Source organism: Hippoglossus stenolepis, chromosome 2 (genome assembly GCF_022539355.2).
Source record: "Hippoglossus stenolepis isolate QCI-W04-F060 chromosome 2, HSTE1.2, whole genome shotgun sequence".
Taxonomy (NCBI): Eukaryota; Metazoa; Chordata; class Actinopteri; order Pleuronectiformes; family Pleuronectidae; genus Hippoglossus; species Hippoglossus stenolepis.
This window is the reverse complement of record NC_061484.1, coordinates 8811633-8839574: the sequence shown is the minus strand read 5'-3', so window position 1 is coordinate 8839574 and position 27942 is coordinate 8811633. Positions and strand designations below refer to the sequence as shown.

The 27942-nt window shown below is 39.7% G+C and overlaps 1 protein-coding gene across 2 annotated transcripts; it reads left to right on the top strand.

The window, feature by feature from the left end:
* The first annotated feature begins 699 nt into the window (after positions 1-699).
* On the top strand, positions 700-21761 carry armh3 (armadillo like helical domain containing 3). 2 transcript variants are annotated; one of them, XM_035176212.2, is made up of 26 exons: positions 700-818; positions 2398-2507; positions 2601-2657; positions 2750-2896; positions 3326-3433; positions 3524-3616; positions 3706-3780; positions 3873-3959; positions 4811-4867; positions 4999-5042; positions 5563-5623; positions 5771-5817; positions 7009-7084; positions 8204-8297; positions 9646-9747; positions 9864-9922; positions 10316-10381; positions 10910-10979; positions 11418-11478; positions 11581-11669; positions 12486-12568; positions 13084-13210; positions 13889-13964; positions 15256-15334; positions 20287-20403; positions 20578-21761. In XM_035176212.2, the coding sequence occupies exons 2-26, from the start codon at positions 2406-2408 to the stop codon at positions 20668-20670; spliced, it is 2070 nt and encodes a 689-aa protein (XP_035032103.1). In that variant the 5' UTR covers positions 700-818; positions 2398-2405; the 3' UTR covers positions 20671-21761. The 2 variants fall into 2 exon arrangements, with proteins under 2 accessions (XP_035032103.1, XP_035032112.1); XM_035176221.2 differs by having other exon boundaries at positions 724-818; positions 2404-2507.
* Positions 21762-27942: the final 6181 nt, after the last annotated feature.

The following is a 27942-nucleotide window of genomic DNA, read 5'->3' as shown; positions in this document are numbered from 1 at the left end:
TATCTGCTTGACCATCAATCAAACCTTTCAATACTCCTGTTTTCTATTTGTCTTGGATTTTTTTTAGTTGTGAACAGAAATCTAATCACATATCTATGATAGCAGGACCAGTCCACATTTAGCAACCACTACTATTGTTCTTTTCTCTCAGGTTTTAAGCAAATATTATAATTCTTTAGTTTAAGAAGGATTTTGTCATAATGTATCTTAAATGATAAATATTAACACAAGGACTTTTTCTACTATTTTCTTATTTGATACTATTATACTCATGAATCAGTGAATTATTTTATTATGTAACATGTGGATACTTTTGACATCATCTCACAGAATGTCACACGGTTGATAAATCAAGCTGTTTGATATTTAATTCATTTCGTTAATATATACATTATTAAAAGGCATCAACAGGCAAATCTAATCTTCTTCTTCTACTTATTATTATCATTTTCAATACATTATTTTATGGACTTTGTCAAGTGAGGTGTGTATCCTATGTATCTTAAATTATAAATAGTATTATAGGATTATATTTCCTTATTTGGTACTATTATTCTACACTATTAAATTATTTCATTTAGAAAAGTGTGGATGCATAATTTGGATGATTAGTCATATCACATTATTATTATTATTATTATTATTATTATTATTATATTGAAAAAAAATGATGTGGTTGAAATGAGATTTGTTGTGTGTCAGACAGAATGTGTGTGTATTATCTGTGGCTGAGCAGCAGGGGGCCACGGGCAGCAGCAGTATGCTAACAGAGGCTAGTGTTGTCACAAGGATTCACACATTTGAATTCTTCCATTGAGGTAAGAATGAAAACACTCTCCACTGAACTGGGACCTGTTTGAACAATCTAACACATCCATGTTGTCAGTGACCGCAGCCACACGTTTGACAGCTAACCAGAAATCAGTGTCTGACAGGCGTTAGCTAGTTAGCTTTAGCTGTAGCTTTAGCTGGAGGGACTGAACGTGACGGTGTTTTTCCGTGTGGAGACCAAACTGCTGATAAACACACTGAGTGTTTATCTGGTGTCGACTGAACAACAACACGTGTTTGTGAAAGGGAACATTCTGCTGTTTACCGGTGAAACCCCGGGAGGTAAAGATGGGTTCTGTTAGCTCATGCTAGCTAGCTAGCAGGTCGTATCATGTGCCATCGGCTTTAACTAATGTCAGCTGGTTTTATTCAGTAAATCTAACAGAGCTACTCACAGCATTCAAATGTTGTTTTTCTCTGCTAACGTGACCTTCATGTTTACTGTCCACTGCTCAACATGTCAGTGATTTGAAGTGTAACATCTCGACCAGCCCAGTACAGACCCAGTGTGTGCTAGTCTGAGCGAAGCCAGGAGAATAGTTCTGAAAGTAGCTGTTTAAACAGTGGTTGTGACAGATGTTTACCATTAAGATTACACAGCAGAATGACTCGCTGTGTGTCTCAGATCCGTCATGACAGGAGAGTCCAGCTGTGAACAGCAGACAGACACTGAGGCTCAATGGCACAGGCCACAAGTTAATGTAATCAGTGACAGAAAACCTCTCGATCACTGTCACTGAGCTACTTGATAATGTGTCTTCACGGCTGAGGTGACCCTCTGATCCTGGAGCAGGCAAAACAGAGAAATCACCAACAAATCCTATGAAACAACCCAAACTAAGTTGATCCGTGTGGCAAATATCGTCTGTGCAGCTTTTATCTCTATGTCATACAGTTAAATCTGTTGTCCATCTCCTGGGGGTCTTTGCCTCCTAACCCGATTTAAACCTCGGCTTTAATTCTATGTGTTTACTAATGATATATTGTAAGGTGTCCGTAGGTGTATAGAGGCGCTGTGAATGTTTCATTATTATTATTAATAATAGAATACAGCGTTACACCACTGAGTCATTCTGTGTCAAATCATCACACTATTGTTTTGCACTGTCACAGATCTTGTTGAAAATGTTCATTATGAGTGATTATAACAGTCAAAGTTGGTAAAATTGTATACATGTAATGTAAAGTTAATATATGTAATGTCATCAAGAAGACCTCCGGAAGGTTTTTTGGTTTTTGAGTCGTGGCTGAGATATCGTTATGTACACAGGCGATATTGTTCATATTGAATTGAATTCCTTATACTGTGTCCTCTCTCTGCAAACAACTGTATTTGCAGCTACTCCACGGCTCAAATACGATATTAACTCCTGATTTAATAGCCTTTGCTACCACAGTGAACATGTTTCAGGAATATATTTATTTATTTAAATTTATGCTAGAGTATTTTATCTTGACCTATTTTATAAAGATTAACATCCTTAGGAATGAATGTGCCTCGAAGTGTGATGGTATATGAACTTGCTTTGGATTAGTACTTTTCTCACTCATTGTGTCTGTTTTCAGACTCAGTCATGTCTCAGGTGGAGAAGAAGGCCGGGTTGCTGAGAAGGACGTCGTCCTCTAAAAAACCCTTGAAAGAGAAGGTGGTGCTGATGTATGATGAGATTTTTGCTGTGAGTATCACAATAAAAGAAAGTCAGTGGTAAATGTTTTGAGAAATAAAGTCACGTTCAAGTGTAAACAGTGTCCTGTCTGCTCTGATTTAGAAAGAGGATCCAGCCAAAAACAACCCTCGCTTCTGGGATGAGCTGTTTCTTATGAAGGTAAAAGAAAGAGAAAGATACTTGAGGAGAAATGTTTGTGGCATAACAGGAACTCTCTCATGGTTCTTTTGTGTCCTTCTGCCATGTTCTAGGTGAACCTTGAGTACCTTGAGACTAAGTTGGAGAGTGTCGATGGGGAAGAAGTTCAGCGAATTCAAGACAACATCAACTCCCTGTTCCACCACTGTGTTCAGGCTCTGGGTGAGGAGCATCAGATCAAAGTGGTCAACGCCCTGCAGGTAATCTCCTGGGGGTCACCTAGATTTTTGACCGTCTTCCCATCACAGATTCCTATAATGACAGGAAGGTTACTGACCACATACCTTATCTTTACATTAAATTTTCTGATTCAAAAAAGGCACCATTTCAATTAACATGTGACAATGTGAACAGCACATTGTAATTTCTATGAGTTGTCTATTTATGGGGGGAAATGTTAAAAATTGCGTTGCAGGTCGATTTAAGGTGTGCCCGCCCCTAAATATTCTGCTTGTGCTCCTAACATTTTCAGTAAGGGGCTTCAGTGCTCCCAGTAAAAAGTTGGTCTGGAGCTCTGCCCTTAAGGATGATAACAAGACTGTAACTGTAGTCAAATGAACCTTGACTCATCTGATCTGAGTGATTGGAATTTATTCACATTTTTGTGCTCTTCTATCCTCTATCCGCAGACTCTGTGTGCACTTTTCCGAGGGGTTCATCAGAAGAACAAATCGACATCTGGCTTTGACATCATCAACATGCTCATGGGGTTCGACAAGGCTGAGCAAAGGATGAAAGTATGTGAAGAAAACAACTTGGGAGTGGAAGAAAGGAGTGACTGAGATTGATGATAAAAGGAAAATCATTTTCTTGTGTGTCTCCTGCAGGACCTGATGGAGAGACTGGACAGTCTTCTGTGTGGCGACGGCTCAGAGAGTCTCAAGAGCCTTTGTCTCAAACTGCTTCTGTGTCTGGTGACGGTGAGAATAGAGGATTTATAACCTGATGAGCTTCAGGAAAAATTTGTTGTCCTACAAAACACAACCGAAAATGTGAAATTTGTCCACAGGTAACAGACAATATCAGTCAGAACACCATACTGGAATATGTGATGATCAACAGCATCTTTGAAGCCATTCTACAAGTAAGTGATGAGTGGACGACTGTGTGTCATTCTTTTTTCTGGAGTTTTTATTTGTATTATTATAAACAATCTTTCCTCTCTGTTCTCCTCAGATTTTGTCTGATGTCTCCAGTAGAGGGCAGCATGGTTATGATGCTGTGGTGCTTCTGGCCCTTCTGGTCAACTACAGGAAATATGAGGTGTGTACATACAGTCTATGTATTATACACATGTGATGACTAGGTGACTGAACTTGTTTATATGATATTTAGCCTTTTGGGCAGCAGAGTGGTGCAATACAATTGTTGTTAGCTGCAGAATAAACACTGATGGTGCAGTATCAGTTCCACCTCGTCTTCCCTCAAAGAAAAGAAATCCCTCATCTTGCTTTTTATTTTATTTTACTAAGCAATCAACTGCAGAGAAGACAATCTACTTCCTGTTTACACCGGCACGAACATGCCTAGTGAACGGAAATAGTCACATGATATACGTTTTTAGGCGCGTTAGTATTGAGAGGGATTATATCTGATGTGGAGCTAGAACGTTTGTGTGGGCCGAGATAGTTTTAGTATGAAAAGGCTGTTTTCAAACAAAACATGTAGCCTGTGGATGTGGACGTGTGTGGATGTAACCTCATACTGTAAATAAGCAATCTGGGCAACAACTCAAAATGCAGTCTTTGCATTTACTTATGTGCTAGGCTGAAATCTGTTGCAACATTCATTGCCTTTAAAAAAAGCTAATAACTCCTTTCCCACTGCCAGTAGATAAGCTTGCCTTTCTGTTTTGGACATCACGAATACACCATCAAAAGGCGCTGTCACCTTCCTGTCAAGTGAAATAAGCCAATGAAAGCCTGTGCTTTTACTGCAGAGTCATTTGACCCGGGAGTGAATGCCGATTGTATGCATTCTCACTGCAGACAAAAGCCAGATGTTAGTGGATGTTAATGGTTTTTGGACCAGTGGTAAAGTGGGTTGATGATAAATGATTATGAAATGAGTGCCAGATATTTAACAGGTATAAAACTCTCTGATTTCTCTGTTAGTCCGTGAATCCATACATTGTGAAGCTGTCCATCGTTGACGATGAGCCAACACTGGATGTAAGTATGTTGTCACCGTATCTTCTCACCTGCAGAATAAGAATATAGCTGATCTGATGTAGGCGCTGGCTTCCACTTCAAGTACATTGTCACAGGTTTGATTGAACCCCCGCATATGTTTTATTTCTCAGGGAATGGGGATGGTTGTCCACCACGCTCTGACAGAATATAACAGGTGAGAGCTAAATCTGTCCAAGTGTTGTTTTTTAATGATCCACTGCATTGTGTTCGGAGGCCACTGGCGTCAGCAGTTTGGTTTGATGTCTCCCACAAATGTTCTATTTCTATTCTCCTGGAAAAAACAACAGGCTTTTTATTCTTTTAGTTATTTATATCTGACAGTTTTCTTTGGCGGTCGTTAATGTATTTTGGACGAGGCAAGATTTGGAAAATAAAAATGCTGTTTGTGAAGAAGGTCTGGTCTGTCTGCATGTGTGTAGACAGACGAGTCACAGTGATGGATGACAGCTTTGTACAGTTCATTGTTTTTGTGTATAAACCGAATGCCCCGCAGATAATGAATAGCAGGGAGGAGATGTTAGGTAAATGATTGTGTGTTAGGTTACAAGTTCTGTGTTTAAGTGAAAATGTCTCTGCCTCTGCTGTTTTGTGGCCCTTCCTGTCTTCGATTTTTCATTCTCTTCCTTTTTTTCTTCCTTTCCTTTATGTCCCTCGTCTTTTTCTCCACCTTTCAGGCAGTACAAAGATAAGGAGGAGGAGAACCAGGGTGGTTTCTTCTCTACACTAACCAGTATGGTAAGCTCTTTTTGTTTGTTTCTTAAATTGATCTATATTTCGTCAATTTTGATCTTTTATTTTGTATTTTAAAAGTTTCATATGATGCCTTGTATGTGGATGTTTTGCTGTCTTTTACTGATAAATCCGTCGTGGTTTTGTCTATAGGTGGGCAGCATGTTTATAGCAGACGCCGATGAGAAACTCTCTGTGCAGTAAGTGCAAAGTGATTTTAGTTCCTACCCATCAGTCAAACGTAATTGCATCGTTTTCTACACTTTGACTGAGGATCCATTAAAACCACAGTGTTTTCTTTTTGCCTGCTGTTTTGTCATGCAATATCTTACAGTAAATCAAAGTTTGAATGAATTTAATACCACAGTGGGGAATATAAATTATTGTGTGTTTTGAATGTTTTTGAAGAATACTTAGAAAAATCGGTAACTGTTACAGTATAGATTCTAATTTGATTGGTCCAAGCATAACTTCAGCATTTGTTGGTGTAACATTTTCACATGTCGATCATGGCAATGTGGTGTTATAGAAAATATTATTATATTATTAATATAAAGTTCTTGAGAGGGACAGGCCAGAGTCCCGTTCTGTACCGGATCTGCCCGGACACGTTATGACCTGTTCACCTGTGATGAAACACACGAGCTACATACACAGATACTCACATGGAATGGGTTATGGCCTCCTTGTCCTCCCTGTGCTGCTGCAGCTGTCGGTGTGTTTCCTCTGTGATAATGTGCCTGGCTTGTGGCCATCAAAAGCAAATACATTTTGGCACTTTAAAAAAATGTTAAGAACGTATTCACCACTGGCTATTTTCGTCTTCATGTGATCCATTTTGATGAACTAGCAAATTCACAGATGATCTTGACTCAGAATTGAAGGGGTGAAAGGTGGTGTCATAGGTCACAGAAAATCCTTCCAGCTGACCAGGCTTCATACAAGTTGTTTTTAGATGTTAAATACTGCAGAATCATTTTAATTTCTGATTTCTCCAGAAACCCCCCCAGAAAAATCTCGAAAGAAATCTAGAACAGATAAGACTAGCACACACTCACTTAAAAGTTTGTTGTTAAATTTCTGCTCCATTTCTTTAGATTTTACTGTAATTTATTGAAAAATGAGTCGTGGTAATATTTGTATCTGTAAATGAGACTCACTGTTGTTTTACATTTTTAATTTCACTGCAGTATATTTATCAAAATTTAAATTGAATGCATAGGAACTTTTTTAGATGATTTATTAGTAGCTACACACATTATGCTTTAGCTAATGACACAGAAAATTAAAGTGACCTGCTGACACATGACTGGACCAAAGCCTTGAATGATTTTAACAGCTCAGTCCAATCTTATGTGACGATTTGACTTCATCAACTTCTCTCATCTCAGGACAAATGAGGCGATTCTGCTGGCACTGTATGAGGCCGTGCACCTTAACCGCAACTTCATCACTGTATTAGCTCAGGTAAGGTGCTCTGCTTTTACTCTTTCTCCCCTGTTTTTACTGTTGTTAAAAACATGGATAGAGGCCCAGTTAGAGATCATTTCCCTAAGTCTCTTCACCTCTGTTGTTACCCAAAATAAAGTTTCACCTGGGGAAAATGTATGTTTTTCTCACAATAGATTTTCCAAAATAAGAGCATTTACATGCTTGTTAAAGGTCTTCATACTCTACTAATTATAATTGGCCAGACATCAAAACACTCAATTTAAGATTATCCTGATATTTGGCAAAAGCATTTCTCAATGCTTTTTGGAATCTTAAAATCTTAATCTTAAAAGGTTTTTTATTCCTTTGCCTTCTAATCTACTGCCAATCATGACATCTGCAATGTGAACTGACATCAAATAAAGATATAAAACCCTGGACAGTGGTTAGAAAGGAGGAGACAGACCTTGATTGTTAAATGCACTATTTTATCAGTAGATACTCAATGTCAGCAGTAGAGTTGATACTGTGTTGGTATCAGTGTCTCTTGAAAGGTGAAAACCACTTCATCACTGTCTTTATTGATCCGCACAGTGACATTCATACACATTTACTACTGAGCAACTCACTCTAAGGTGTAGCCAGGTCAGATGTTTTAATATCACACGCAGAACTTACCCCCTCATTCTAAGTCACTAAACAACTGTGCTGCTGTCAAGGCCGTTAAGATCAGTGAGCATCAATGATTAATGTTAACTTCTGTGTAATTATTTTGCACTACTAAGAGGGCTGTGCGATATGAACAATAATTTGACAAAGTATTGACGGTGCAAATTGAGGCCTTGTTTTTCCAGATGTAACTTGTCATAGCACCCATGATCTTTCAACTCCTGTCCAGAATTATCCTGGTGTGTCACATTCACTTTCCTCCGTGTTTAATTTTGTTGCCTTCATGCAAATTTCCCACCTACATCTGTGGATGAACAATATTGTACCAAAGAATGTGATTTATTGCACAGGCCTGCTGCTGCATTCTCTCTGTCCTTGTTTGTTTCTGCTGTACAACCTGTTTTGTTATTTCAGTTTGTGACAGGATACAAGGGTCAGTTATCGACTATTACATTTCATGTGTGTTCTTTTTTTTTTTTTCAACAGAGCCACCCTGAGATTGACATCCCAACCACACCTACCACCCCTACTCCAATGACACCGACATCCCCACTCGGCACAACGCCGCCCTCCCTAGACAGTAATCCATTATTTTTTTTTATATTTTAACTCTGATGGTCAGACTCAGAAAACATGCATGTCATGTCTGTGACATTAACTAATGTTTATATATTTTTGGGGTGACAACAGAGCTTTGTTGAGGAGGAGAGCTTTAGCCCATCTGTTCTGTGTGTTCACAAATGTTTTATATGTCCTCCTCAACTGTGAGCAAAATGGAACTATCTACCCTAAGAGAGGTTAAAGGAAGTCGAGGCTCTCTAAAACTTATGGCAACAAGGGTCTCTTCTCTTTGCTCTTATTTAATCCTAACAGTGTACATACATTTTTGATAACCCCTCCGAATATGGCAACTCCCTTTCATTGCTGCCTTGAGCCGAAACTCACAGACACACATACAGTACACCTACACCAGCACCACCTTTTCAAGTATTCACTCGATTTTAAGTTCATATGAAAGAAGTGATACACTGAAAACACACTTCTAATGTGGCTTTATGACAGTTCAATGTTAAAATGATTACTGTAGCCGAAGTACTTACTCATTTCTGAAACTGGTGCATGGCTTTCACTTCAGGTTATGTTGCAGGCACATTCAAGACCAGGTCATTTAGCATGCACACACGCTGTAACTGTCTAAAGGTGCATGTTTCTATCCCTGGCTAGTTCTCCCTCCATTGCTTTGAACCTAAGAGCCATTTTCTATATAAAATATTTACCTCCAGCTTCAGATACAGATGAATGTTTCACATGCAGGGTGCATTATGACATGTGATGGGAGCCTCAGCACTTACCGGGTCCTGTGCTCGGACCAGAAACAGTTGCACACACATGCCTGCATCACATGTCAGGAATATACTTTGTTCCTACCATGTTTTTTCCCCTGCGTGATGATATGTTTCCTGACAGTGTGAGATCTTCTTTCCCACCAGTCCTGCAGTGATCTGACAAAGAAGGAGATAAATGAGGGTCTGTGGGGTGGAGGGGGAGAGAAATGGCTTATCATTTATCCATGAAACAGAACGTGTGATTCAGAGTGCAGAGATTTTTAAATGGATGAACCTGATTGTCTAGACAACACAGCAAGCTGCAGTAAGGCAGTATTGGGACAAACGCATACTTTTTTACTCGTTTATTCGTATAATTAGGCTGTAGGGACGGCTTTTGGGACAATATTTTTTATAAAATGACAAACGTTTGACTTCCGTACATTTTTTGATTTAAAGATCAGTTTATTATAATTATGTTCTCTCCATTTATTCCACATATATAGTAAATCCTCTTTCTCCATAAGATGTAGAAAGATTATTTGTAAGAATTTAAGTGGCAGTGATTGTATCTGAAGTTTTATATGTACTTGTGCTTTATAGTGATGAACAACCCAGAACTGCCCCTGGATCCCAACCTGGGGACCAGCAACCTCCTCATCACCTTCCTCAAGTACGCCTCCATTGTAATGCAGGACACTAAAGGTAAACGGAAACCTTCACGTCCTCTCCTTTGTCTCTTCTTCCCCCTAAATAGTTATCAGACTGTATAACATTATTATATTTTTAATCTTTTAAGAGTCCCATGTTTGTGTTTCCAGATGAGCATAGACTCAACAGTGCCAGACTGTGCCTAATCATCCTCACCTGCATAGCAGAGGTATGAGCAGCGCATGCTTCCATGTTCTCCAACAATCCGTCCGTGGCCCTGTTGAGACCCAGTATTTACATCCGTCCTGAGTGATCTGATCACAAGAGGACACATGCACGTGTGTTCACAACTGACATTAAAATGTGTCCTGAATGCGTCTACTGTGGACATTTGTGATGAGATGTCACTTCCTCACTCTATATACAAATAATCACCTCCGAATGTGGTGGGACTGAGTGATTGGATCTCAAGACGCAGTGAGGACACGTGGGTCTGTTCAGACCACTTGGAGCTGACCATTTGTGATCGGATCACTCAGGATGGATGTCAATACCAGGTCTGAACCAGGTCTTTGATTGACACGGTCTATGTTCTAAATCCACCTGTGTGTGTGTGTGATAGGACCAGTATGCTGATGCCTTTCTTCATGATGACAATATGAACTTCAGAGTCAATCTCCACAGAATGGTGAGTTAATCATAAAACATATGCAGACACTTTCAGCTGTCAGCGTTAAACTCTGTCAATAAAAATGTTAATCTTCCATAAATTATCACTAATTAAAGCTAATATATACTGACAGTATTCTGATACACTGGTCCCTCACTTGTATTATGACTGTATCCTCACACACACACACACACACACACACACACACACACACACACACACACACACACACACACACACACACACACACACTTTTCATTATCAGTATTTTCCTGGTTGTCATGGAAATTGTTGTGTAATAGTTGTTTGTAATCATTTTAGTCATGTGATTAAGACACATTGGTTGCTTTATTGGTTTATGGCCACCTATTAAACACCTTTATCATGCAATATTGGTCAGATGATAACAACTGAATGATCGTCCATGATAATTGAATAAAATCCACAGATAAAGAGATACAATGTGGCAGAGAGCTCTGTACAATTCCCAGTAAGTGAGTAAAGTCCTACAAAAATGTTCTTTTTTACCTAATTTATCTTTTTCAGCCCATGAGGCACAGAAAAAAACCAGTGGACAAGAGCATCCCTTCACGGCCGCTGGTGTGTGCTGTTCTAGGTATGAGGCGCATTTATAACTGGGGTTTTCTGTGCACTGGTAATAACTGATCATTGATATTTTTGAATGCTAGTTAGTCCACTATAACCTCTTATTAGCTTTCTGAGTCTCCCCTGGCAACGGGTTTGGCAGGAAACCAAATCTTTTTATTTTAAAGTTGAGGACATACTGTAAATTAGTTTAAGTTTCATGTATATGTCCTCCCACTTTTAATCCTTTATGGCTATTGACACTTAATTGCATTGTATCGTTGTCAAAGATGAATATTTTCTACATATTTATTCATTAGATATTTTCCAGATACTTGTTGGTTTTGAATGTTTTTTCCTGTAATTGTTTTTCCCTCAACAGACACCTGCTGAAAGCTTTGTCTGCTTTTGCTTTACAGCTGTAACCTTTGTTTTTCTGTCTCTGTCTCTCCTGTACCTCTTTGTTTAGACCTGATGGTGGAGTTTATTGTCACTCATATGATGAAGGAATTCCCCATGGATTTATACTTGTGAGAGCACACACGCATTACACTCACACATTATTCAAATGCTAGTCTTATACAGACATCTGCGCTGTTTGTCACCATTTCACATGTTTTTTATTTGTGCAGGCGCTGTGTGCAGATCATCCACAAACTCCTGTGCTACCAGAAGAAATGCAGAATCCGATTACACTACACCTGGAGAGAGCTCTGGTCAGGTAAGGACAGCTCACTTTAGGTTAGGTACAGCAGATTAATGAGTGATAATTCGTTGTAATGATTGATGTTGAATTTTACACTTATTTATGAGATATTTGCAAGCAGCATTATATAACTTGTCTTTTTGCGGTTTCATGACGGGACAGTTTAGAACGTAATTGAAAAAACATCGCCTCTACAGTTGAGTAAAGAGTTCCTGCTTTCACAAAACTAAACCAATCTCTTTTTGAAGTCGTTGGGCCTGTTATTGTGTAAATGTATTGCATCATTGAGACTGGATAATGAGCCTCTAAAGAAAGTACAATCCATCCTAGTGGCCTTGCTTTCAGCCTGGTCAACACACAATAGGAGAACGTTTCAGCTTGTAATGGCCCCATCGCACCGTGTCTCATTAGAATACACATTTTCTCTAATCAGACCAATTATCTGCTTAATTCCCTGAATAACACGGCCCTCTCCTCCTGGTGGTGATAATGGTAAACCCTGAAATAGGACTGGAGAGAAAAAATTAGCCAAATTAAAGAAACGGATGTGTTTATCTTCTTCATTGTGTTGTTGTGCCAGCTCATGTTGGAGGTTGTTAAAAGCCTTTTTTTGTGCGTCGCGTTTTGGTTCTTTTGTTTTCTTCAATTATAGCTTGTGAAGGGACTTGATTTGGCGTTGAAAGGTTTCCCCCCCCCTCCTGTGTTTCCATTATCTGCCTTAATAAAGAAACACACTGAGGGAAGCAGACTGCTGCCACCTGCCTCTGCTGGTAGACGACTATCAGCTCTTCAGATTATTTCATTAATGCCAACATATCTGCCCCTGCACAGCTCTCATCAACCTGCTGAAGTTCCTGCTGTCAAATGAGACCACACTGCTGGCCAAGCACAACATCTTTCATCTGGCCTTACTGGTGAGAAACACCACACTCACACATACACACGCAGACCAGAGCCTGACAGAGTTAAGTCCACATTGCTGATTGTTTTCACAGAGATGCGTGTATTGTCTTGTAGAAAGACGACGGGATGAAGTAAATGTGCAGCTTGTCTTCCAGCTGTGCACATGAAATCAAACACTTAAAATTGTTTAAATAGTCTTTCTTTATTCATTTTTGTAGAGGAGGTGAAAAAAAAAAAACTCACTGTGTTTGTAAAATCTGTCAGAGCATGAATTTACACAGATCAGCCACAACATAAAGACCAGTTACCCGTTTTAATGCTTTAGCTGATCAGTGTATGTTTAGTTAAGGCATCAAAAATAATTGATATACTAAAACGTGTTTTCTAAAAAGAATAATAAATTACAAAATAAGTTTCAAATCACATTACTGATGTTTCAGATCAAACTCTCTTTGTTCTTATCGCTTTGAGTGTGAAAGTGTTGTAGGTAAATTCACACTTAATGTGTTTGTGTTTCCTCATCCAGGTAGTGAACCTATTCAACATGTTCATAACGTACGGCGACACGTTCCTGCCCACCTCCAACAGCTACGACGAGCTGTACTATGAAATCGTCCGAATGCACCAGGTCTTCGACAACCTCTACTGTATGGGTAAGAAAGACTGTTATACTTTAGTAGTACTATGTCACATGCCACCAACTGTGGGTCTTCAGCTAACTTTAAGAAGACAGCTCTGTATTGTTAGTATGGACATAATAGCGAAGGTGAAGAGACGAGCTCCAAGCATCAGATGTTTTTCGGAAATTCAGATTAGCCAAATGCTGATGTGAGTGGCCTGAGATGATGATTTTTTTATTTGTTCAAAGAGCGATTAATAGGCTCTGTTTTCTGTACAGGTGCTTTTAGCTTCAAGAGATGCACTACTTCAATAACCTTCAGCAGTTCAGACTCTGAACCCAGCAGAATTTAAAGTGTGCATACTACGCTTTTCAGGTTTTCCCTGTTCTTTAGTGTGTCAAAGGCCAAAGTCTGTCTCTGAGGTGCCTTAAAGGTCAAATTTGTATTCCTGACTTTTTCCCTTTAAGTACCTACATGTAACATGACCACCATTCAACTAGTTTGGCTCAAACAAGATATTTGAAAATGTAAACTTGGGCCCTGGGAAACTTTTCTGGCATTTTGAAGGAGCAAACAATCAATTGGTAAATTGAGATAATAATTGTCAGATAAATCGACAGTGAAAATAATCAATAGTTGCAGCCTTAAACCTACATGTGTGACTGCACATGCATCTGATTCTGTTTGTTTCTGTCATTCTCTGCCTTCTAGTTTTGAGAGTATCAACCAACACGGGCCAGTGGAAAGAGCCAGCCAGCAAAGTCACGCACGCCCTTGTCAATGTTAGGTAAAAACACATACACACACACACTTAGCTTACAAATACTGTACGCTAAGAGGGAGAAAAGGGTCAAATTGGATTGCACGAAAATTGCAAACAAGAACGTGTCAGAGGAAGGTCAAAATAAAGTGAATGAAGTAAAGGCTTTGGAACTATAATTTCTCCATCCCTAGCCTGCTTCTTTTTTTTTTTTTCGTCCCAGGGCTCGTCTACTCGATCATTTTAAAGCCTTTATCTCCTTCACCCCAAACGGACTCCACACACTCACTGTTCCTCTCCGACAGTTTCCTATTCCCATAATCTCTCTCTCCTCCTCCTCCATCTTCTCTGACGAGATGATCCTCTGAGGTCACCCTGGCTCGGAGGCCCCTGAGGGCACCCGAGCGAGTGGGTATACTCCCCCTGGATTCAGCAACTCAGCTGGTCTCCTGATGGAGTCGTCTGCACTGTTTAAATCGGCAGTCACAAGGGTTCAGGGAAGGCAGGAAGGAGAGGGAAAGAATAATGAACAGATGAATAAATGAATTAAGGTAGAGTGGTATAAAGAACCCAGAGAGACAGTGTTGAAATCATCTCAAATGAAGGGACCAATTCCATTTTTTATTCCATTAGTTTTATCCTCCATGTGGAAATGACAGCAGAAATACCACGACAGAGAGTTCTCTGCATTTTTGTCACTATAATTTATTTGATGTATTACTCTTTCTAACCCAGGACTAAATAAGCCATTTCATCTCACTGCTGTGCTTATTGCATCAGCTTTTATTTGTGCTATAAAGCTGTTTATTTCTGAGAGATGAATGGTGATGCTGGAAGACATTGCATCTGAATTTACATCTGAAATTCCCCGAGATAGAATGGAATGGGAATGAATAGAAATGAGTTTAGTGTTAAACAGGCTGTTAAAACATTGCTTGTCAAAGATCAAGTTAAAAAGGGTCAACACCTTTTATAATAATTTTTAAAATAATATTCTTAATTTGCTCCTAAACAAGAACTTACTCCACATATAGCTTTTCCAGAAAGCATTAAAATGGGTGAAAGTCTACAATGCTACCGTAGCCAGTCCAATGTGTAGTCTTGCACTTCGTAGAGTGGTGTGTGTGTATATATATATATATATATGTGTATATATATATATATATAAATATTTTTATTTTATTTGTAGAGCACTTATCTAAACAAGGTTACAAAGTGTTCCACAAAATCCATGGCAAAAAAATGAGTGAGTAAAAATCAAAGGTATTCAAAATCATTTCTGTATCATTTCAGAAGTGCCTGTGCTTTTGTCTTTAAGGGCCATCGTCAACCATTTTAACCCCAAGATTGAGTCGTACGCTGCCGTGAACCACATCTCCCAGCTGTCAGAGGAACAGGTAAACATGCCAGACTCAAACTTACATTCAAGGAAATAAAAATAAACTTCACCAACATCTCAGGGCCATCCGGGCTGAACTCTCCTGAAACCTCACTCCTGTCATTTGAAAAGTAAATCTTGTGAATTTTTTAGTACAAAAAAGAAAAGACTCACTCAAAGTGTTTGAGAGGAAGTTCACTAGATTTTACTTTTTTTTAAAAAAAGTAGTAGTAACAGCTCTGTGGCCGAGATGAACGATTCAGGGCTTGTCTGCAATACAGCAGGTTTTTTTTTTTACTCCATTTAAAAAAATAATCTCTGTCCACACAACCTTCATTTTACAAAATATCTCTGTCCTGACAAAAACACAGAAATGACTACAAACACTCAAACAAGCATGCCGGGCCAGTAGTTGGTGACACATCAATTAAATATCAGAGAAGAATGCAGTGGTATAAGTAATATTGGGCAAGGCACCTGTGAATGCTGCTAATGTGTTGCAGTGATGCTAATTCTAGCTGCAAACTTGTAATTAGATAAAGCAGTGCTGACCAAACCTAGAGAAACCATTATAGCTTCCACAGCACACACACACACACACACACACACACACACACACACACACACACACACACACACACACACACACACACACACACACACACACACACACACACACACACCACTGATCTTAAAACTCATCACTGCAATCAATTGGGAGGAAACTTCTCATACAAAAATCCAGTTCCTGACACACACATTTTGGTTGTTGTCACTTCTGGAGACACTGAAACACAGCAGATTTGATACAGTTTTTACTAAACACAAACAGAATTCACCTCCCACTGTGTATTTAAAACATTAGCCCAAAAAGACAGTTTGATTTATTGTGATTATAGATGTTTGTGGTATATATTTAGAGAACAGTCATTGTTGCAGTTTCTCTGATGTCTCCAGACACTCTCGTTGAAATAACGAAGCACGCAGTAGGAGTCCCGCTGCAAAACACACAGAGTGCGAAGTGTCTCATTAAGCATCTGGACAGCTTTTGAAATGCTTGAAGTTATTCCTTTATCATTAGTAGAAAAAGTTGAGTGTGGACTGGAGGGAAGCTGAACCGATACTGATAGTGCTGTGAGCGCCACTTTAGATCCTTTATCATTTATGTCAAATCGGAGAGGAAAGGAAAGCCGCCAGGAGTCCCTTTTTTTAACAAGGTGATAAGAGAGTGATGGATTTGGTCATTAAACTCCCCAATTACCTCTCCAATTTTATCTGCTAGATTTATTCACAACAAAGAGGGAAGGAAGAAGTTGGCTTCAGTGTCAATGAGCTGCCAGTGCTTTTATATGATTTTCCACTTGTGATATTAACTCATTAGATAAAGTGACTTTGTTTTTGAGAGTTGGTGGGTCCCAGCACGTTTCTTTAGTAGAAGTCTTCATGGAGCTGCTGAATACTGGCAGTAAATTGAGTATTAACAGAAAATGGTTTAAAATGCATCTAACCAGGCCATTCCACAATGATATAGACGAGCAAACCATTGGGGCAAAACTGTAACCCGGTATTCCAATGCCACTATTTCCTTATATACACTCATCTTAGTTATTGGATATTTTGAGTATCGACATTAAATAGAAAAAAGGAGCAGCATGAACAAATGACCCAGGGCTGGGAAACCTTTTCCTATAGCAGGCTGTGTCAATCTTTCAAGGGACATGCTACATTATTTAACACATATGTTAGATTAACCTCTCTAATTCCAGGGCTAGAACCTCGTAAATTCAGCCGGGTGCCTGTTGTCAGAAAGTGTGTGTGTGTGTGTGTGTGTGTGTGTGTGTGTGTGTGTGTGTGTGTGTGTGTGTGTGTGTGTGTGTGTGTGTGTGTGTGTGTGTGTGTGTGTGTGTGTGTGTGTGTGTGTGTGTGTGTGTGTGTGTGTGTGTGTGAATTTCTAGGTTTTATTAAAACAACAACAAGCCCAACACAGTTAAGTTCAATCCAGTCCAGATGCAACAAAAATAATTTGTTCTGGGTTTTACTGCGTTTTGCACCTGCAACAGGCTGCACCTGCTTACAGCCCGTGTGATGACACTATTAGCAGCTGGTTTCCCAGGTCAGGGTCAGTCTGTCTCAGGATTTTGAGAAGAGTCTTTGCCAGAGACATTGTTGTAAATCCTCACATTTGGTTGAGCCATGCATGGGTTTCAAATACAGTAAGTCCTCCCTCGTATCCATATGGCAGTAGACCTACAAAAAAATGGCTTGTTGGACAATATTGATCATATCTGTTGTTTCATCGCAGGCCAGAGAGAAGGGAATGCACTTTTCTTTCACTGTCTGTCACAATGTGGTCTTGTTGAATCTGTGTGTTGACACACTAATTCCACCGAAGATCTTTGAATTCATCAAGAGTGTTTGTCCCTGTAACTCGTTCAGTTTAGTTGGAGGTTTTCAGCTGCAAAGATGTTGAGATTGGACTTTTTCATCACTGTAACCATATTCTAGCAAACTAGGGACACTGGAAACTTTTATTTCAACAACAAGAAATAAGTTTGTACTTTTCCTTTTGGAAAATGCAACATTCTGCATCAACTTTTCTGTCGCCATAGTGTCTTTTTGCGATGACACATAAATACTGAATATCACATATATGTCTTTCATTCACCCTGACTGTGACCTGACAGGCCTCCCTGAACAACATTAGTCTACTTCTTTATACTATTGCGGAAAAAGTTAATAACTTTCATGAGATTTTGTTTGTATTTCTGAGTTTATTTTATGTGTTTATGATTTGTCCTGCCAGCAGAATCAAACTCTGTCATGGCTGTAAATTGCCGGGAGGCTGGAGGATCTCCATCCCTGGAATAAACAGTAGCCAGGAGTTTTAAGATTTAAACATATCCACAGTGTGGTTCAGTGATAAAACCTTTCTTAACCTTCTGACACAATCTCTACACAAAGATTGTACCGAACACTGCTTGACCAAATGTTGAGCACTCAAGTATCTCATTGTTAACGGCTGTACTCATTTTATTGTCGGCCAATCACACTGTGGCTTTAATATGTAGGAAATATAGAAGTCATTTTTGGCAGATAGTGATTATTAAGTGATTTGGATCAAGAAACAAATAAATTTAAAAAAAACTTGTTTTTAAACTGCAGTAATTTCACACTGAATTAATGCCTATTGATTTTCTTTTGGAGGGTAATGATTATAAAGTACTTACTCGTGTTGAGTAAGGAAAGAGACAGACAGAGGATATCACACCTTGTTGAGCTCTATGAGACATTGTGATTTGTGAATATGGGCTATACAAATATAATTTGTGTGATTTATTAAGATGGTATAATGGCAACAATAATTGTTATGGCTTTAAATGATAATAAACTGTTGTTTTGAAACTTTTAGATTCATAAAATCTAAAATGTCCGGTATAATTTAGAAAAGAATTGCACTCTGCAAAATCACACACATAATAAAAAAAAAACAACGTATAAAATAATAAAATGTTCATCTCGCTTCTTGCATTCCACTGTCAAACTATCCAGAGCAGCTTGTGGCTGTGGATTCGAACCTGTACGATAGAGCAGAACAATGAGAAGTCGAGCAGAGATGATGAATAAATCAGTTTAAGGCACGTTCACATTGTCACTTTCCACTAAGCCTTTTGTTTTTCTGCCGTCTGCCTCCCTCCATCCTTGTTTTTTAATGAAGTGAATGTGATACAGACTTTGCATTTTCATTACGTGTCTTTTGACATACAAGCCACCTGCAAGCCAAGCGCCGGCGGCACGCTCGTTCCCGACAGTGACACCAGAAGATGGATGGCCTCCAGAAACACACAGCATTAAAACAGGCTGCTGTAGTCTGTCTGTCTGTCAGACACAGCATATACAACATCAGAGTCAGAGCACACTTCAGCACACAAGGCTGCTTTTGTATCCACGCTTCAAGATACACACAATGCCAGCTGTGTGCACGTAATTCTATCTGCCCGGTGATGCAGAGAGGAAACAGCCTGAAACAGAGACGACGGCTTTTCTTTAATTCTCCTTTTTACTTTTACTTTATTTTAATCTCTCGCTTCTAACCAATTCGTCATAGCTTCCTCCTCCTTTACCCCCTCCGCTTCTCTTTTCCCCCCCTCCTTTCCATTTGTTGCTAATGAGCAACAAACTTTAACACACATTAGTTGAGGTTACGATTCAAACCTGCCTCCACATTTCCACACACAGAGAGAGAGAGAGATGGGGGTGGGGGGGTGATTTAGAACTGAGAGAGGGAGAGAGAGGTATGCGTATGAATTTTTCATCAGCGTACATCAGAGGTTGAATATAAATAACAGACATTTTATTCCTGAGCAGAGCTGTATAATTATTAGAGTCAAATAAAAGGGAGAATGAAGAATGTTTTACTCTTCTTCATCCTCTGTCAATAAATCAAAAAAATTATGATTTAGCTGCACCTAAGATAAACTGCAAGGGCCAGAGGAGAATATGTAGAGTGATAAGAGCTGGACACGTGTGCGCGTGTGTCTTGCGGTGCTCAGGGAAGCATGACAAGACGCGGCTCATGCATCTCGCTGCGAGTGTCTCATGCTGTGCGGAGTGTTGCAGGGCCATTAATAAAATAATGAAAGCTCTGCTCAGGGGCTATTTCCCCACTGAATGGTAAAATGACAGGGATTCAAACGCCTTATCTCTCTGCTAACTTTACTTCAGGCAAGTATCCTGTGCATACCACACACACACACACACACTGATCGAGTGAGTTGGAGGGACCAGATGTGTTGCTCCAGTATTGCAACCCTCCATATGATCTCTCATGAATACAAATGTTCTATTAAAGTATTAAACACTAATTATATTTGACTGTTTGAGTTCACTGTAAGATGTATTAGACAGTCGTGCGTGTTGTGCAGTTGGAAGTTATGCCACAGTCGTTTAGATATTTCTTTCTGTTGTCATTAGGTGTTGGAGGTGGTTAAAACCAACTATGACACACTAACCCTCAAGCTGCAGGATGGTCTGGACCAGTTTGAGAGATACTCGGAGCAGCCCAAAGAGGCGGCTTTCTTCAAGGAGCTGGTAAGATGAAGAGCAGTGCATTGTGGGAGTATAGGGGTTTGATGCTCCTTTTATTGATTTGTGGGCACATAACAAGTCAAAATGAGTCATGAAAGAGTCCACGGTGGAGAGGATGTGGTGAGTAGAGGTTGATAACATTGCACGTGTATTAAATGTCTCTGTCTGTGTCTCCAGGTTCGCTCCATCAGTCTGAATGTGAGGAAGAATGTCTCTTTGAACACAATGAGTCAGGACGTCCTGCTCAAAGAGTTCTCCACCATCTCCTGAGACACACACACACACACACACACACACCCACCCCTCAGATGGACACAGACAGTGAATTTAATGTGCGTGTGGACATGTACACATACTTACACAATCTTTACTTGTTCTCTCCATCAGTCGTCTCCACTTCTCACCCTCTTGTCTCCTGTAAAGCGAACAGTGGAAACAGAGACGGACACACTGACAGGCTGGATGCACCTTAATCCTGAAAACTTTCCACAATTCCTTTGTGATAGGTTGTGTGTGTGTGTGTGAGATCCTTTAGGGAAACCGTATTGCACTGGATCCTGGTGTGCAAGCTGCAGTATTGGCCGGACTGTTAACAGACCCATTCGGTTTGAATTTAATATTCAAACAAAAAAAAGTATTTTCGAACCCAGATCATCATCTCTACCTTTTCAGCCACTGATGACGTTGTAAGTAACTCCTGCTGCCACAGTTCATGATTTATTAATCATCTCTCCTGAAATTATTTCAGATTGTGGATTTAAGCGTAGGTGATAATGAGCCTTTTGAATTTGAATCTTACTGTAAATCCTCCTGAATTAGATCATTCGTTTGTTTCCTCTGCAGAAGAATGCTTTCTGTTTCTGTTTGAATGTTAACAATTCTCCACATGTGCACAACAAAAGTGTTTCTATATCATCATCTTTGCGGAGTGGTAGAACATTTGAGTTGCAAATGCTCTGAAGTGATTAAAACCCTTTTTTATTGTTTTTGTTTTTGAACCAAGCCATGATCAACATTCACTACTGTACATCACACAGGTTCTTTCTGAATTAGCTTTAACAATTTGATCTGAATGTTTGGAAGTGAGTGGCCAGTCGGATGGAAAACTAATGTCACCATTATCACTGGTGTTTCTGGTGCATGTGAAGGAAAAGATCCTGACATCTATTGGAACTCCTCCTTTTATCATTCAGAACATTTGAAATGATTTTTTTGTTGTTGTTTTTAACTGGAAGTGGATCTTAATTATGCAATTTCTTTAAGCGTAGTCTCTTCATTCTCTTCATCTCTAATTCCTGTTAGTTATTTATGTTTCTGGTCTTTTTTTTTTTTTTAATAAAGATTGGTTTCCTACTACACTACGAGTGATTCCTTTTTTGAAACCTACTCCTATATGTGTAACATCAAAATAAGTTTTCTTTCACATTCTTTGTATCAAAGTGTGTGAAATAAGTTTTCTTTCACATTCTTTGTATCAAAGTGTACCACCAGTCGTCCTCATCAATCTACACACACACACTATCCTCTGCTGACGTTGCAGAGTCAGATTCTGCTACATCAGGTGTCAGTATGAGGTTTGAGCTCCTACGCTGATGCACTGCAGAAGTGAAAGACCACTTATCATTCAATGAATATGCTCTTCGATAACAAATGGTTTGTCTTACATCATTTCTTTACTTCTCGTTTCCTGTCGAGGCAAATATGAGCTGTGAGTTATGACTTGGTGACTAAGAAGTGATGCAGCTTAAAACAGTTGATGGAATATTTTTGGGGAGAGAATAAGACATTTGCACAGTTTGGCCGCACTGAACACTGTATCTCCGGAGCACAATTAGGGACTAAGAGACAAACTGATAAGATGTTTGTGGTCAAAGGTCACAAAACGTTATTTTTGGCTCATGAACATGTTATCTTAAAAACGGCTCGAGAGAAATCCTTACAAATTTTTTGCACAAATGCTCATTTCCATTAGTGGATGAACTGATTAGATTTGGGTGATCAAAGGTCAAAGTGGCCTCACAAAACAGTTTTTTTGCCTCTTCAACATTATGTCTCAAATCTGACACCAAGGCAACACATCTTTTTTCTTGACATTTCAACTTTACTCTCAAAATGCAAACTAACGTTTTTATGCCTGAGTACTCTTCTACACTTCTAAACACATCAACCTGAACACATGTTACAAGAGGAAACACATTATTACAGCAGAACTTCTTACAGTATATTCAAATTTTTTTTAAAAGAAGCTCCTGCACAGTCATGGTCCACCTACACTTGTTTTCTCTTTCTCCTGCTGCTCTCAGGTCTGTCTGCAGACTGTCCCTGATTGACATTGAAGTTGTATTTGTCAGGGCAGTGTGATTGGTGAATTGATGACCATGTGTTATTTGCAACGTAACTCTGGCCAACATCCGCCTGAATCACAAAAAACAACAGGCCCTTTAAAGAAGGCAACGTGTGGGACTATATATATTTTTATAACAGTAAAATGCTTGATTACTAGACTCAATGAATACAAATAAAATAGTCTTGGATACTGTGTAAAAACAATACATTAAAGCTTTCCATTATTTCTTTATTGGGTGAATAAGTGGAACTGAAAATATGAGGGTCTCTCTGTGTGCATGACTTTATATTCACTGTACATTATGTGTTAACTCTGCATTAAAGAAGTCTGGACGTCCAAACTGGGAGACTGCAGGTAAAACTGAGGGAGGAGCTGGAATCAGTATTCTGCTCCTCACTAACTGCAAGTGCACCTTGACTAAATATTTGAATCGATAAATTCAATATTTAAGTGAATAGATGGGAACTGTCAGTGCCGGGGTCACGGTCGCTGATGAGGTGACTTCGCTCTGAGAAAAGTGGGAAACTATCTTGTTGCTCTCTTCCCTCAGACTGGCTGCTCCTCCATCTACCCCCCCCCCCCACTCTGTTGTGAAAGTAATTAGCCTGTATCTCTGATAAACTTTGTCCTCCAGCCTCTCACTAATGATGTCTGCTCCCTCAGGTGCACACAGGCAACACACACTGAACCCCTTTGTTTGTCGGAAGCTGCTCAAAGTAACTCGATCTCTTGGATGTGGGAAAAATACGCGCAGAGGTCAGAAGAAGGGATGAAATAAACTCAATCAGAGGCGAATACAGCCGGACGGAGAAGGTCTGAGGTCTGATTTTGGACTAATTGCTGTGGAATAGAGGTAGATAGATCCACATTGTCTTTGCATTCTTCCCTTTTGGAAGCTAGTTAGTTACACATTAGGTAACAAAACAGAAGGATTTAATCCGATGCTGAATTGCCATTGGTCAACTGAAGAAGTTGGCGAGCAACACTTCACCCTAAAATCTGATTTAAATCAGTGAAAAGTTAAAACATTTTTTGATACACCTCTCTGTGTATGTTAGTCTTTTCTGATGAATGTTGTAGATATTGTTGGTTTGTTGATGTGCTCTATCATACGACACCTTCTCATCAATGGAAAATTGTCCCTCACTTGCAGATCTCTCTCAGGCTTCTACATGTTTTCTCCCAGTTAAAAGTTTCCCTGGAAGTCTTCCCTCCCTCTAGTCGAAGGTTAAGGTTGGACGCTATGCAGACTGTGATTTGTGAATATGGACAATACTACGGTGGCAGAGAGAGTTCAACGCTCGATTTGACGACACATGATCTGCAAAATGTCACAACACATGCAAATAGAAACGTGCTGCAAATTGCAAAAACGACACTGGGAATGTTTCCAGGGGACCCAGAAAAGGGACGAACCTGGCTGTAGTTCAATGCTTTGTGAAGTTCCATCACCACTGACGAGTAGCAGACTTCAATCATTTCACAAAGCATTGAATTTGCATTGCGTTGTTACTTTCTGCAGCGCATGTGATGTCAAATTGATGAAGATTTGTGTTGTTTCCTTGTGCATGTGTTTTCTTAATTTGCAGTGCGTTGAGCTCTCTCGGCCACCGAACAATACAAATCAAATTTGACTCCTAGACATTGAATTTTAATTGATCATATGTATGAAAATGCAAATGATTTAAATGAGATATGAGTTATTTAGAAATCCTGTCTTCATTACTGAGCAGTTCTCAGTCTGGGGGCCTGCAGTGGTGGCCAAACCACTGCCCATCAGCTCCTGACTCCCAGCTTCCCTCGTCTTGCCTCATCCACAGCCAGCAGGAGGCTCGCTCTGCCTCCTCCACCCTCCCACACGAGCTGCTTGGTGCTTGCTCTCTCCGTCCAGGCGGAGAGCTGACAGCAGCTGCCATGTAGATTTGGCTTTGAAGCCTCGACAGCCGATTTCAAACAGGGAACAGCCAGATCTGCCATCCCTTGGTCCTGCACTCTTCAAACAGACACCGACAGGGCCCTCCTCTCATGGGCTGAGAGAGGTAGAGGATTACAGAAAGGAAATTCTAATGTTGAGACACGTGCCACAAAAAGGAATACGTTTCCCCAACCAATGCCCCCCGTTTGTGTCAATACAACCTTTCTTGTTCGACCTTTAAGTCCTGAAGAAGTTGAAAGCAAAGGAGCCTCTTCTCGTGTCTGTAGAACCTCAACAATAAAAAGTACTTGTTCATTCATTTCTAGTTGATGGGACGACATGCAGATCCACCTGTGGCCTCCGTCAGCGCAGCAGCAGTGAGACGGTAAACATGATTACAACCTTACTCTCCTTTTCCCCTTTTTGCTTTTGTATCTCTCTTTCTCTCACACACTCACTTGGGTTTGTGTGTGTGTGTGTGTGTATTTGCTGAAGAAAATGATAACATATTTGTGCAATAATTCAGTTTTAGAGATGATAATGTGCTATAATGTGACTGGGAATAATGGCTGTGGAATGGGAAGTGGGCGTGTGTGTGTGTTTGTGTGTGTGTGTGTGTGTGTGTGCTACCGTAAAAGTGTTTTTCAGAGATTACTTTATGCAATGTCTTCGTAATTTGGTCGATCTAAATCCCTTGACAAGAATCTATTCTAAATCTTTTACTTTTGTTGGCTATACTGAATATAAGGCAGTATATCAACTTCCGTACATAATCTGTGCAATATGTGTTTGTGTGTGTGTGTGTGTGTGTGTGTGTGTGTGTGTGTGTGTCGGTGTGTGTGTGTGTCGGTGCAGACAACAGCTTAGATGCTCAGACTGAGCCAAGCCCTGCTATTTTACTGTGTGACAATCCATTAATGCATGTGGTGTATTTATAACGTTTCATTTACGCATATCAGCCTCCTCATCAAATATTCATTTGAGGGGGGATTGCCTACTTTGTCTTGGCTCAACCTCCCCCCTCCCTCTGTCACCCCCTTACCCCTTCATTTCTTTATCTGTGCATCGTCGCCCGTATCTGTGTCTGCACAAAATGAAAAAAAAAAGAGAAGAAAATGCATTTTTCCAAGGATACACACGAGCAGAGACGAAATTCCTGAGGATATGTGGCACTATTTTCATTAAAATGTCTCCAACTGAATATTATCTTCTGTGTTCCTGTGCCGACTCACCTGTCTGTGCGGTTCTTCTACTGTATCTGTGTGTGTGTGTGTGTGTGTGTTATTTGTCACCTGTGTGATCATGACCCCACACTGTTTATAACTTCAGGCATCAATCACAGCTCATTACTGGTTATCTGTCGGCTCCACCTCTCGGCCTGCAGGGAGATAAACACCATCAACACTGTGAGCTGTAATCCATTCAAATACCTCTCCGCTGTATTCCCTCTCTCCTCTGTTTCATTTTTCTATCAGATTGTCTTCACGCTCATCTTCAATTTTAAACTTCACCAGCTTCCTCTTCCTCCCTTTCTTCCTTTCTTCTTCTTCCTGCTCTTCCTCCAAGCAGCAGCAGCAGATATATTTTCTCCTCCATCAGTCTCCTGACGGAGGACATGGTAATCCCTCACTTGTCTGCCCATCTTAAAGGAAGCTTCACCGCACCATTTATCCCCAACGAGCACAGTTCAGCTTTTCTTAGCAAAATTTGTTAAATTTTTTTAAACTCCAGAGTGAAAGTTTGAGAATAATTTTAAAGGTCAGCACATTAAAACACTTGTTATGTAGGATTTTATCTTATGTATGTATCTGTCCTGGGCTGAGTTGGAAAAACTGAAAGGTTTTGTAGCTGAATAATAATTACCTCTGCCAAGGAGGTTTTATGTTTTCATCTGCGTTTCTTTTTCTTTTAGTTAGTAGCATTACACAAAAACCACTGCGACTCATTTCTGCGGATGTGGTGTGGCTCAGGATCAGGGGGCGGATGCAGGATCAACATCGTGATATAGGACTGTTTCAAAAATGTTCCTTGATTTCCCACAGAATAATTCATGGATTTTGAGGAACTTGTCATGTTTAGGGGACTGATATTTACAAGTGTGAGTAATTTGGAGCAGCTCCAAATAAAATCTATTGAGTTTAGGCCTTGGTGGAGGTATATGCTAATGAGTGCCATCTTAGTTTGACTTGGGTTTAAATTGGGATTAAAGAAATTTAAACTGTCCGATGTATAAATGGGTCTGTGGGTCGTTCCACTTCTTTGTTCAGATTGAAGCCTCCCAAAAATTATTGGATGGGATTGCCCTGAAACTTTATATAGACATTGATGGTCACTAGAAGATGAATCCTACCAACATTTGTGATCCCTGACTTCATCCAGCACTTTTGTACATACATTTTTGGTTCCGTAGGTTTAAGACCATAGCCTGAAAATAAGATGGACGACATTTCTGCTTCCGAAAAAGTGAAGCCCGAGCATCAAGTACATGTCAAATATATTTTTTCAAAGATGGTCTCTGCCATTTTTGAGTAGTTCTTATCACACTGATGTTTGTTCAAATGTTCATATTTCTGATGAGGCTTTAATTAGTTATTTGCTGTTATAAAAGTTGGGTTAAACGTGATGATTGACAGCTCAGATTAATAACTATTACAATTGAAGGAGGTGTATCCGTGGGACCGCGTGGCTTCATCCCCTGAACGTTGATGCGCAGACTCTGGCTCCAAATGCGAAACATGGCAGCGTTTGCTTCCGGGATATTTTGGCTTCATTTGTGGAAAGTGGGAGGAATTGGAGACGTGTCCTCCATATTTATTTAGAGTTTCTGGTTGAAGACGTTGTTGTTTCTGGTTCTGAACGAAATATGTTGACAGCTATGGAAGAGTTGTCGTGGTATTTGATACACATACACTCGATGAAATGTAATAACACATCTTCCTATATCCGCCTCCGGTTATTTCACCTTGTGATACATTTCTATTTTAATGAAAACCTCATTTTCTTTGCAAAGAAACTTGAACTTGAGGAATAAAAATCAGTCTGGGTCATTAAACAACATAAAAAGCTCTTACAAGAAGTTGCAGCATCTCGAAGTCCAATAGAGAATTTTTTTTGGGGGGGGGGCACTGTTAGGAATGACCTTTTGTTTCTTTGAAAACAACCTTGTATGTAAATTCATGTCCATCCAACAGAATTAAACATCACCAGAAAGTGGGAGAGAAAGTAGAATGAGGCCACTGCTTCTTAGATGTACTCAAATGAAGAATTAAATATAGCCTAA